Source organism: Conger conger, chromosome 2 (assembly GCF_963514075.1).
Source record: "Conger conger chromosome 2, fConCon1.1, whole genome shotgun sequence".
NCBI lineage: Eukaryota > Metazoa > Chordata > Actinopteri > Anguilliformes > Congridae > Conger > Conger conger.
In genome coordinates this window covers 4,639,754-4,653,372 of record NC_083761.1, presented here as the reverse complement: position 1 = coordinate 4,653,372, position 13,619 = coordinate 4,639,754, and the positions used below count along the sequence as shown (strand labels likewise).

Sequence of the window (13,619 nt, the reverse complement as noted above, 5' to 3'; positions counted from 1 at the left end):
CATGTGTGTGCATGTGTGTGCGCATGTGTGTGCATGTGTGTGTGCGCATGTGTGTGCGCATGTGTGTGTGCATGTGTGTGTGTCTGTGAGAGTGCTTAAGTGTGTGCGTTCCTTACTCTATGACCCAGGGCCCAGCACCTGTTGTCAGTCATCCACCGTATAAAAACATTTTCATAAGCCTGTCACCCCCCCCCCCCCACACCACACCACCCCCCACCCCAACATCCTCTCCTCCCCAGGGTCTGTCCGAAGCACCTGTCAACATGGAGCTCTCTTTAACACGGCCAACGGGGCCGCTCGTGTCCGAGACTGTGTGTGTGTGTGTGTGTGTGTGTGTGTGTGTGTGTGTGTGTGTGTGGTGCGCTGCAGTTAACGAGTGTGCGCATGCATTCGCACAAGCGTGTGAGCGAGTGTGTGTGTGAGTGTGTTAGAAAATTGCATCCAGTTTCAGGCCATGCCCAGATGTGGCTCCAGGTGTTGATGACACTTTCCAGCCCATCAGGAGACCCAGAAAGCCCCCTTGTCCCCCCCAGTGCCAACTCTGTCACACAACCCGAACCCCCCCACCCACCACCCACCACCTCCTCAGAACAATCTTAAATTTTACGCCACCCCCCCCCCCTTCCCGGGAGGACCAACGAGCCTCGGCCCAAAACCGCCGCGATTGCGAAAGTCCGTTAATCCAAACTGACCTGCAGCCAACCAACAACGAGGCAGAGGAAACTTACTGCTGGCGCTGGTGTCGTTGTTCATGTCGAGTGCTTCCACGATCAGCGTGTACGACCTCTGAGGAAGACAGAGAAACACACACGTATCACACACATGCAGCAAATGATATTAGACAAACATTTCATCCATGATTACATAATACATACATACACACCAATTTTCTTAATCCCACAAAATGGCCGACCGGCAATTTGCACAGAATTGATGCCCACTCCTCCTCCCCCACCTAAAAGGCCACAAATCCCCCTTCCGTCCCCGGCCGTAGCTAACCAGAACACTTGGTATGAGGAAAACATCACTTCTCTCCCCCCAGAGGAACATCAGTTTACAAAAAAATAAAATAAAAATCATTCCGCAATTCCGGATTTCATCCGATTATCCGTGGAAAAACAAGCGAATCGTGGAAGGAAAACTGGCATCTCCCAGACAGGCCCGGTATCTCGTCCAAAACTCCCGGAGCTGGGAAAGGCTGTCCCGATCTTCCGATCTCCCAATCGCTCCATTGTGTCCGCTCTGGGCAGCCGGCGTTCCCAAAATTACGTTTAATCATGTTACTGGCATTCCACGTCACACGCAGCTTCTTCAGAAACGCTTCATAAAAACGAAACGCAAAACTGAATCACAGACACAGGCACGAATCCCTCCGCCTTCACGACATCACCACATCCTGCAGACTCGCTTACAAGCAAATGTTCCGGTCAATTTTAGGCTTTTTATCGTGACCAAAAAGTACCTTGTTGACATGTCTGGCTTTTTACAAAATAATTAACTATAAACTGTGAAATCCCTGGAAAAATAGAACAAGCCGTTTAGCGATGACTCAATTTGTCAGGAGTGCAAGTAGGGAAACAACCTCAACCAAAAGAATCGATGTCTACATCATATCTCAGCGACAGCGTCACGTTCTCAGTCAATTAAAGATGACATCACAGTGGCCTGTCTTGTGGTTCAGGTGCCGAGCTTCAGGTAGATTTATCGGTGGTTTCCCCTATAGTGGCTTTTCCTAGCGCAGGCTAACACCCCCGGGGTACTTAATAAAGAAACAGTGAATCTCCAGATGGACACCGATCAGAGGGGTGGCAGGAGAAACCCCCAAGTACCGTTTAAAAGACACATCCCCCCCCCCCCCCACCGCCCTCTGTGTGCTGGAGGAGAGGAACCCATGGGTACTAAAACACACCGCTGCGTTATCCGCTGACGGGAGAGGGGTGTGTGGGTGTGAGAGAGAGAGAGAGAGAGAGAGAGAGAGAGAGAGAGAGAGAGAGAGAGAGAGAGAGAGAGAGAGAGAGAGAGAGAGAGAGAGAGAGAGAGAGAGAGAGAGAGAGAGTGCAAGTGTGTGTGAGACTGTGTGTGAGTGTGACTCTGGGTGTGTGACATGTCTGTGTGTGTGTCTGTGGGTGAGTGTGACTCTGTGTGTGTGTGTGTGTGTGTGTGTGTGTGTGTGTAAGGTACCTCCTCTCCTCTTTCACACACTCGGCCTGTCTCCACAGTGCTGCTCCCAAAATAACAGAACAGGGACGGGACGGGACGGGACGGGGCGGGGCAGGCTCCCCCCCCTCCCCCCCCCCCCACTGCTCAGACTGGGCACACCGCCAAGCGCTTCCCCAGAGTTCACGACCTCGCGCCCACCCCCCCTCCCCCTACACAAACAGAGCGCTGTACCTGTGCCCTGCTCCGCTGGCCAGCCTGCGACTACACCTACCCCTACACCCTCTGCCTACACTTTCTACCCCCGCCTACACCCTAAACCCACCGTCCTATACCTCTCCTGCACCTACACCTAACCCCCAACACACTCCAACTCCACCTACACCGCAACCTCAATCAACACTCACAGGGCTCTGCTCAAACATTTTCTCCCAAGGAACACACATGGTCCTAAGTTGAATAATTTAGCAGCACACTAATGCATCCCCATTAGTGGTGGTTCTTCCAAATTATTTTGCCAGTTGGAACGCATTAATGTTCAAGAGCAATAACTGCTCAAATGGGAGCCTTTCAGACAACCTCCCGGAGCAAGACTCCTGTCCCAGAATTCATAGAGAACACAGTCCCTCTTCCTCTGAGGCTGCCAGATTCCATCTGTACCACCAATAACCCGAAAACCACGCAAGACAGACACCCACCCCGCCCCACCGTCCCAGGACCTGATCAAACGTAGGCCGCAGGGCACTTCACTGGTGACCGTATCGCTTTTCCACGCTCTTTCGCCGTGGCGAGACCACAAACATTTGTGAGAGAGAGAGAGCGAGAGAGAGAGAGAGAGAAACAAAACAACAATGGCTCCTCACAGCCATGTCCCTCCAGCAAAACAAGGAAGTGTTGCCGCGGCGATGGTCAGTGACTGGACCCAGTGGATTAGCAGCTAGCTATCGGTTTCGCACAACTGCGCTTCACACTAAATGGCGCTAATGGCAGTAAGGGGGGGGGGGGGGGGGGGGAAGAACAAACGCAGGTGAGAGAATACCTGCAGGTCCTAACCTGCACACTGCGCTTGCATACAGGAACCTCTAGAGTCCACAGGTTCTAGCCTGATTACAAACACTACTGATGTCCAATGTTAATTCCACACTAACCAGGGCAGGACCGGTGTACTCTCTACACTCGATTTAACACTGGACATTCACTGCAAAGCTCGTGGAAGAAATCCTACCATTCAAAGTGAAAAAAATAACGTTTAAATTGAGAAAAGCATTCTCTTTTCTTTTTTTCCCCCCCAGACACTGGGGCACGTTGGCAGCAGCACGGGGCGAAACTCCTGCTAGCGCAACACAACACGGCCCTTTCCCCGGCTAATCTCGGGGCTGGTAATTCACAATCGGGTTATCGCCTCTGAAAACAACACGAGGCCTCTCCAAAGGTTGCGAAAGGCAGCAGGACGTTTACCTTTCTCATGCTACCAATTGACCCTCGCTCCCCTCTCAACCCCCACGCCCCCGCCTCTCCGCAAATTCAGCACACACAACCCAGATAAAGGCTGCCTAAGGCCCACATATTGGGGACAGTGCACCGTCACGGATATTTATATTTGCCTGTTTCCCCCCCCAACCCCCTTCCACAAAAAGTGAGCCAAAATGGCGGCATTGACCTGTACACAAACAGGTATTTTCCTGGAAAGACTTAGGAGCAGCACGCAATGCTCAATTCCAGGGCCCTTCCCCTGCAATGGCCAATCATCTCCATCATCAGCGTGTTTTTTTTTTCCCTTTTCTTTTTTTAGAATGTTACCACCACAAAGTTCTAAGTGAGTGTTCTAGAACTCACAGTTGCCAGTAGTGATTCTTACATTGGCATAAGAATATTCAGTAAACGGCATTCTAGAACTCCAGTGGTTTCAGTTGCCAGTAGTGATTGTGACATCGGTAATAGAATGTTCAGTTAAGAACATTCTAAATCACATATTTGTCAGCCCACGCCTTAAACGGTTGGGTCCGTTTGATGCAGTGGCACATGCGTAGAGCGAGAGTATACATGGTCACTCCCGCTATAGAATCAGTAGTCAGTCAACGCACCTTTCTCACGGCTAAAAAGTGTAAACACTAGGATCCGGAGCGCACCTCTGCCTGCCCCGCTCACAACCCTCGTCAATCTATCAAACCGTGTCGCCCAATCGGGGGAAGTCGATGAGCCGGCCCCTCGCCAAAAACCGGCTTGACTGAACTTGTCACTCGTCAGTGGGACGAGAAGATTCACAATCCCTGACGGACGAACGGAGGGATGGAGAGCACCTCTCCGAAAAGAGGAAAGCAGAGAAGGGCAGGGGGGAAGCAGGTGAAGGGTCTTCATACCAGGCCGGGACGGTCCACTTGCTCGCCCTTTGGGCGAAGTCGGGCGGTATTTAGTCCCTCGACAGGGGGGGGGGGGGAAGTGAAAATGAACCCCGCTGGATCTGAGTTATGATCGGAGCGAAAGATCCAAAGGCGTTTCCATAAATCTGTCAGTGCCGCGTTCCTGTTTCGAAAATCCTTCCTTTCTTTTTGTTTTATCCCGTTTGAAAAAGCCGACTGTGTACCGACACGCAACAGCACAGACGCTGCAAAAAAAACAGACTTTCTAAAAAGTCCCCTCCACCCTCACACATATCGTACCACACCAACACAAACCCGGAACGAAACGTGTCGGTGTACGAGAAAGACGGAGGTCCCCCCTCGCCGGAATACGGACGTCCGATGGCGATATTCCAGACAGGAGTCACCGGCTCCGCTTCCCGACCTCCAGACCCTGGGAAAACGCACGCCGCGGGCGGCCGGTCAGAATGATTTACACTTAATCACCACATCAGAGCGCAAAGCGTGGAGCTAACCTATCATTACCCCCGCTTCTGCCCCGGGGGCACACCGCTCCACCAATCACCTGCGGCTTCCTCTGCGTACCACCCCCACCAACCAGCCTGCTGTCTGTCTGTCTGTCTGTCTGTCTGCTCTGAAAGACTGACGGACATGTACAAAGACAGGAGAGAGAGGGGGAGAGAAGTAGTGAGAGAGAAAGAAACAGAGGGGGAGAGAGAGAGAAAGTGAAGTAGTGAGGGAGAGAGAGAAAGCGAGGGTGAGAGAGAGGGAGGGAGAGACAGAGGGAGGAGGGAGAGAGAGAAAGCCAGGGTGAGAGAGGGAGAGAGGGAGGGAGGGAGAGAGAGAAAGCCAGGGTGAGAGAGGGAGGGAGAGAGAGAGGGAGGGAGAGAGAGAAAGCCAGGGTGAGAGAGGGAGAGAGGGAGGGAGGGAGAGAGAGAAAGCCAGGGTTAGAGAGGGAGGGAGAGAGAGAGAAAGCCAGGGTGAGAGAGAGGGAGGGAGAGAGAGAAAGCCAGGGTGAGAGAGGGAGAGAGAGGGAGGGAGGGAGGGAGAGAGCAGTGAGGGGGAGAGAGACGGTGTGAGACAGAGGGGGGCGAAATTGAGAACGTTTTTGGTCACTGATTGTTTTGTGATTTCTAACTTGACTGCACAACGAATTGGCCATCAGATTAAAGATTAATCCTGAGAGAAAGAGAGAGACAAAGAGAAAGAGGAAGAGGAAGAGAAAGGGGGAAAAGATAAAAAGGATGAGATAATGAATACAAGAAAGAGGAAGAGGAAGAGAGTTTAAAAAAAGAGAGGAAGAGAGGCTTAAAAACCTGAGGGAGTCTCTCTCTGAACCTGGGCCCACCCCCACCCAGGCCCTTTAGCGAGTGTAACCACGACGAGACACGGCGACGGGCCCTTTCTGTGGAGCAGGGCCCCGGTTTGTCTGGGGGCCGATCTGTGCTGAGTCTACGGCTGCTTCCTGTGCCTGGTCCTGGATGAGCTTTATTCCTGCCCGGGCCTTTATCTGCCGTAATCCTCACTGTGGTGTGTGCAGCCACGCTATTGTGCTGTGCTAACGCTAGCCTGCCCGCCTGCCAGCCTGCCTGCTTCTGTCTGGGTGGCCAGACCGTGACCTTTTCCACACTCTGAGAGAACGATACGGAGGGAGGGGAAAGGTGTGTGTGTGTCTGTGTCTGTGTCTGCACATGCTTGTGAGAAGTGTGTGTATGTGAGAGTGAGAGTGAGAGTGAGAGTGAGAGTGAGAGTGAGAGTGAGAGTGAGAGTGTGACACACACACACACACACACACACACACACACACACACACACACACACACACACACACACGAGTGTGCGTGTCCCTGTGCGTCTGAGCTAAAAACAGTGAAGTCCATCCAATTGCAACATGCATTACATTTTTCCGCTAAAAAAAATGCCATTTTGGACGCAATACAAGGAGTCCAGAACTTTCCAAAGTAAAGCGCTGTTCATCCACCCCACTGCTCTTGAAGTGGGAGGAGGGTTTGCCTGCCTTTCCGCTGGGTTACCTCTGCCCAGTTTGAGAGGTTTATTAAGTGCACCCGTTACCATGGGTGGCAAGGTTAAAAGACGGAATACCTCTCACCCAGTCGAGCACGACGCCCAGCTTCACAATGGCCACAATGGAACAACGGACCTCTGGGCTGGCTGTTTCAGGTCAGCCACAGAAGCGTCTCCAAAAAACTTTATGAACCAAATATCGACCGCTCCAGCCTTCTGTTCGGTTGTCTGTCCACAACAGCCAATCAATTTGTGGGGTCGGGCGGCCGAGAGACTTTGTTCCCGCAAACAAAAACGAGAAGGGGACAGCTTTTAAGCCATCGTTCCGAGGCCGCCAGCTCCCAACGGGGACAAGAACTTTCACTACTTCCTCGTTTAGAAGTCACTAGTACAGCCTCTGGGAGAATGGAAGATGTTTGTTTACATTCGACAAGTTAGCTATTCACACCGCTAATAGCCGGAAGGCACATTTTTGTTTTTAAAATAAACACAAATAAAGGTTTCAGAATTAGCCTGAAGACCACACTCGGCTCACGGTTTGCGTTTTAAAAGCAGCCTGCCCGGCCTGAAACCCATTATAGCTAATGTGTGATGAGTCGATATATTTTTGTAGCACATTAACTTGATAAGCACCCCCACTGCAAGCCAGACCCAATGTTAATGACCCGATTTATTCGGCTTTGGTGATAAAAATTTAACCGTGGCGTGGACATTTTATATAACCATCTGGCAAATAATGCACAGCTTTTGAACAACTGCAGCTTGGTCCAAATGCGAGGGGGGGAGTGGGCTATCAGAAAACATGCCGAACAAAAACACATAATAGCTCGAACACTCGGGTGAAGTCTGAAAACAAACCCACGTGTTGCCAAGTGACAGGTATGTGCACACGTCTAGGGGGCGGGGCAGGGGGAACTGCCAATCAACATTAAAAAAAAAAAGTATATGATGGCGTACAGCTCAGAAATGAGTTTACCTAAAAGTGTTAACTGGTAGCTTGGACCATCTCAGCTTGGCTAAACAATTGTGTATGGTTAACACCAAGAATTAAAAAGCTATAACACCCTTCCAATGGGATTTTTTTTTTTTAAACCACTAGCCCCCAAAACAACAAAAGCAAATACAAACTTCTGAAGTGGGCATCGTCCCAAATGTTCATATCCCACAAAAACAAGCCAGAATACCCTCAGCTATTTAGTGGGACAAGTTTGGACACCAAAAATAACCTAAATTAAACTTGACACGTGCACATTAGAAGCCCTCTGACGGATAGGACGGGCCTGACGGCAAACACAAATTTATCTGCGAAATGCGAAAGAATGCACCCCCCACTAAGAGGCCGACATTCCCTTTTGCCCTCCAAGATCTCCGCTCAATGCCACCAAATTCCAAATTCATGGATTTCACCACAAGGAATAATACCTCCCACGGCAAGTACGCCCCCCCCCCCCCCCCTCCTCCTCCTCCTCCTCCTCTTTTTTTGTAAACCCCCACACGGCCATTCTATCCCCATTCATCCTTTCTAAGAAAACAAGCAGAAGAGTTCCAGTGGGAGGGAAAGCTTGGCCGCTAGGCGCAAGTCGGGGCCGCGGCAGGTGCAGTCCGCTTTGGACGGCCCAGTTCTTGTCCCGTGCAAGCCCGTTCCCTAGCAACTCATTCAAACTTCCAATAAATTTCGCCAATTTAGCTACTGCCCACAACTACCATAGGCAAGAATAATAAACGTAGGCTATTTCTAGTCAAGCAAAATAAATAAATAAATAAATACATTTTAAAGCCCTGTACCTCCAAGAATTTCCCTTGGGAAAAATATTTTTTTCCCGTCTGTTCTTTATCAGACGGGCACTAGTCGACCAGGAGACCCACGGCTCAAATTGCTAGGTAGAAATCCGATGGAAAGGGAGGTATGCAAGATGACAATGTCTAATTAAGTCTTTTCACTGGAATATTGGGAGCCGGTCTGGAGAAAAGGGGGGGGGGGGGGGATATATTTAAGAACTAGTTACCAAGGAAACAGACCCCTCATAACAATATGATCTGATCGCCAAGAATGTCGCTTTTCAACCGCTAATCCTCCAAGGCCGTAACAGCAAATTAATTTATCCAGGGAACCGCTGCTTTATTAAAGTCCACAATACTAAATTAATAAATACATAAACAAATAAATCTATCAGCGGCTCTATTGCTTCTTCCATTAAGAGAATGAAGAAAAAAAAAAAGTATTCTCAGCGTAACTCTTGCACCAATGATTACAGTATCAAACATTCTGTTGCTAAATCCATAGTCCTGAAGACGCGCTCCGTTGCATTGCAGCAGAATGCAGCGAGAGGCGAATCGGTCGCTGTTGAGCATTGCGTTTTAAAGTCTGACGCTCTGAGGTTGAGATTTATGGCAAATTTGATGGTCTATTTTAAGTCGTGCTTGTGGTGGTAGTGATGAAAAGCGTGTTATCTGCCCTTCGGGTTAACAGAGGACAGAGCGAAGTCTCTCGCTCGTTACAGAGTTCCGTTTTGCATAAATTCTGAATGAAATCGGTCCTTCCTGTAGGCATTGTATGTTAAATGCTCCCAGTAGATAGTAGACAGTAGACCAGGTGTTATTTTATAGCTCTGGGTACACCTTTCACCATTGTCCTCCTCGATAGGTAACCAGGTGCATTATTTTCTAAGGTTAAGAAAACAAACATCTTCGAGCCACGCTTCCTTGGTTAGGACAGGCAACCTTGAGTGCAGGCAATATAAATTCCATAAGCGATTTTGCTTAACATCACAATTCACCGTTGGGACTCTAGTACTGGAAAACGAATGATTTTCTTTTCACCACATTTAGTGTAGCCTATGATCTGTGCAAAATGAACGATTTAACGTTTGTCAAACATTTACCAGGTTAGTGCTAGCAGAATGAACAGTAAATTAGTATGGATTTTAGGTTCATTATAGCAGATATGTAGGCTAATAAATAAAATGGACTTGTACAATATAAAATAATGTTCAGTTATTTGACGTTAGATAATAAACGGCTAAGTTACTTTGGCTTAATGTTACCTAGCAAGCTATTCAGATTTTGCAATCTGAACCCGAGAGGGGAAAATATTTAACAAAGGATCAGGGACCCCAACCCTTCGAAACTGATCTAGCGAAGTTTTATTAAAATGTTTTCAAATTATTGTCTGGGTATTTAAACATTTAAAAAAAAAACAAAAAAAACATTTTGCTGTGAAGTGACTGGTAAACAGCATAGCGATGAGATCATAAGGGCTAACATTTTTTGCAAAGTATACTCTGAATTAATATTAACTTATAGGCCTATTAAATATTAATTAATTACTGGCGTCGCCCAGTGAGAACTCGCATGTTAAAATGCAACCTGCTACCTAACGTTAGACAGCTAAACTAACAGTTGACGATTGGAGCTCTTATCGACTTGAAACTAGCCAAGCAATCATAGCGTTGTCTTGATAGATACGGTCCGATTACCTGAGATACTGCTGTCACTCAGCATGAGAAGCAGCTGAGCACCATCGTGTTCAGGTCCATTTTGCAATCTACTCTGCTGGCAGATAGCGAACAGTTGCCTAATTGGATTACCCACAAGCTGCAGCAAACCATCATTTTTCATCCCAGTTAAAATAGTCGGTCAGGATTTCATGTATGCAACCTAACCAGCTACCGTAGTTTCTTCAAACTAGTTCAACTGGTCCCACGTGGGCTAATGTAACGATAAAAAAACAACAATATTGTGCCTAACTGAAGTGGACGCCATTTAATGCGCGTTTAGTCGCATCCCGTTATTCTGGCCATTCCCTTAGACAAGGTGGGCTAATAACGCGGGTGGGAGAATTAGAGCGGTTCGCACTCACCGGCCATGCAAAGCTGAAAGGCAAAACAATCCTGGATTTTTCGGCTCTCACGATGTTCTTCAAAGTAAAGGTATTCCCTCCGACCACGGGTGTAGTTCCAGTGCCGAAACTGCAATGCCCCGCCGCCGAAACCCTGGACTGGTATTCCTTCAGGCAGACTTTGAAATATGTGTCGCATTCATCCCGCGTACATTTTCCATCAGCTGAATTCCGAGATCCGTCGCAACACAATCCGTTCTGCAATTCACCGTTCACATTCTGCATCGATACGATCTGCAGTTCAAAGTGTCCCGATGCATCAGACACCTGTTAAAGAAAAAACAGAATTCAGTCAAAATGTTTTTTTGTTTTTTTTAAATGTCAAGCACAACTCAACAGCAAGCAAGGTAGTTGGTTGATGGTAAATGAACGGTGCTTCGTCGCTGCAGAGAGAACAGATTTATAACGTTAGCTAGCATTGATCTAACTTAGCGACTGTGGCTTGCTGAGTAGTCGATGGTCGGGATATCGGTGTTTTGTTCGAAATAAAATATTTCCATTGTTCACAAGGAACACAGTTCATAGACATCAAATATATTTGATACGTAACGTAGGTAACGAGCTAACAAGCAACTTTTATAAGTAAAACATGCACGAGCAAGCGACGGTCTGAGTTGTAAAACTAGAAAACTAGCTGTCGCTAGCTAGCTTACTAGCGAACAAGCTGCACGCTGTTCGTTTCAAAAATGAAATGTTAAGCAACCCAGAAAAAAAAAATAAGGGAAAAAGGAAAACCAGATGACAGTACAAATTAATCCAAGAGCCATGTACAGAGGATTTCGGTTCCAAAATTTTACTTGACTTTTCCGAGATTTAAAATAAGACGTTTATAAACGAAATGGCGAGTCGACCCGTAGAAAGAACAGCCGTCCACATACCTTGATTCGCAAGCATAGCAAAATTGCAAGTAAGAGAAAGCCAGCAAAGATTGAACTCCGTCTCAAAATCATGCCTTCTCTCATGTATTGCCGCTCGCGTAGAAACTAAAAGTCTGGCCGACTCACGGCTCTGATATACTCCTCCGATTTAAACATGCACGAGTGGAGAACAACGCTTTTTCAAAAGAGTACAGATTTCAAATGCAAAGCAGCCTGCCTCCTTTTTAGTGCCTTATTCTTCCACAGCTATTATTGTTAGTGTTCTTTATTCTCTTTCTTTTCGACTCGGTAGCAGTACAATACCCACGAGCTAAGAAACACCGTCTACTACTGACTGCTCTATGCAGCAAGTTCAGGGAGGAGGGGGTGTGAACCAACGCATGCGTCTCTTTAATATTCAGGAGTTGGGAAGGTCGCCCGATGCAAACCCCACCCTTGTCTTGCCCAGGGAACGGGTTCGTAATGGGAAAAGGCAGCGCGATAAGAGGATTCGTGAGTAGATTTGGGAGATCTCCGTTCTCCTTCACCGAAGGCAAGATTTCAGCGATCAGCTTGGGGAAACGTCTGAAATGAATTATAATCGCACACGCAACGACGGTCTTGAAAACTCACGAGAGGTTGACGTCCCCAAAAATCATAAATGTGCCTTATACACGTATACTCCGATGGGCTATAAGGGCAACATTTCATAGCAATTGAGGTTTGACTGAACTGACTAAACAGCGCCAGGGGGTTTGATTCAAATAGATAATTGTAATGAGATTGTAAAAACGAGGCAGATAGCATCTTTATAATTTCCTTGTTTACATGCATATTAAATCACATCAAAGCTTTTGTTAATCCTGTAGGCTATGACTGCATGCAATATAAAATTACTTGAAGCTTAGCGTACTTATTTATTTTATTAACATACCATGCTTTTCTGTTGCCAGGCGACACAGCATATTCCCAGGCTCTGCTTCATATACTCTTAGTTCCAATTAGAGAAGGAACCGTAAACTTGATACATAAATGCTATAATATGCTCTGGTTATAGTCACAACATAATACGGTAATGCGTATCACTGTATAGACATCTACAGTGAAAAACAAGTTGCCACAAATATGTTTTCTTTCCACATTTCCAAACTTGTACTGCCTTGTATATGTGAGAAGCCAAATCAGTGCTTATTTATCGAAATATTTATTATTTCCAAATAATTTCCAAAGATCTGAAGTCTTGTGTAAGACCACCCCCCACATCACATTTTTGCAGTTTTCTTTTTTTATGTTTCTGACTCAGAAAAGACAAGAAAATACGCAATACTGAGAAATACTTTCACACATGCTTTCACACAGCATTTCAATCTTTCAATGTGGGCTCATACCTAATTGGAATAATTTTCCCTTTTAGGGGTTGTTTTAGAAACACTGGCGTTTGGCGTGAACATGATTAAATCAGCATAGCGGAAGGGGCTAATCTCGGTTTATCTTTCATTTGCTGAGGAAGTTGTGTTTTCCTGCCTCTGTCCTTCAACATTCCGCCAATCAGTCAAATTTTAAGTTCAAAAACAAAACACAACAAATATTAGTTGGGTATAGCACGTGCCAAAAACCGTCCCGACTCAGGTATAGAGAACGACATTGTGAAGGTTGGAAAAACAAGAGGGGGGGGGGGGGGGGAGAGAGAGCCCCACTCTGTCCTAACTCTCCCCAAAAGGACTGAGTGAGGAGCGTTAAATCAATGCAACAAATTGCAAGTGAAAAGCGACAGAAGGCGGAGGAGCTTAAGGTCCGTCTATCTCACTGGAACTCTTTCAAGGGTCAGTCTTCGTCCTTAATGTGAGTCTGAAAAGAATGGAGGGGGGGGGGGGGGGCATTATGAAATAAAGACTCAGGAGGAGGACCAGGGAGGAGGTGGAGCGGGGGGGTGGGGGGGGGTGGGGGTGGCCGTCTTTATTCTCAAATTAGGGCAGCTGCGCTGCTCCAAAAGAACCTCGCTGAATAGATATCAACTTTTGAAAAGGGAACCAAAGGCCGTTTGATAATGTTGCCGCTGATAATTGTTGGAAAACTGGCTATTAATGACAGAAGGAGGTTTAATGGGGTGAGACGGGCTGCCGTATTTGTATAGATCGAGTCAATGACGCCGGGGACGGGAGGGCCCGCCTCGCGTGGCCCCGTCGCTCCCTGCTGTAATCTCCATGACAGGAGGCGCTTATTAAAGGAGGAGGAAAAGAAAAACAGCGCTGAAAAGGCAGGGAGCCGCTCCGTCCTCTGCCCGCTCGTGGAGCTGGAGTCTCGTGTTCGAGGCCTGCGGAT

At 47.6% G+C, this 13,619-nt stretch overlaps 1 protein-coding gene across 1 annotated transcript in view; it reads right to left on the bottom strand.

Annotated features, from left to right (window-relative positions):
* The window catches only part of jag1a (jagged canonical Notch ligand 1a), a 48,372-nt gene extending 36,721 nt beyond the window's left edge, over positions 1-11,651 (bottom strand). The window contains 3 exon segments of the mRNA XM_061230021.1: positions 729-786; positions 10,402-10,707; positions 11,319-11,651. Coding sequence (XP_061086005.1) covers positions 729-786; positions 10,402-10,707; positions 11,319-11,402 — 448 coding nt within the window. The 5' untranslated portion in view covers positions 11,403-11,651.
* Positions 11,652-13,619: the final 1,968 nt, after the last annotated feature.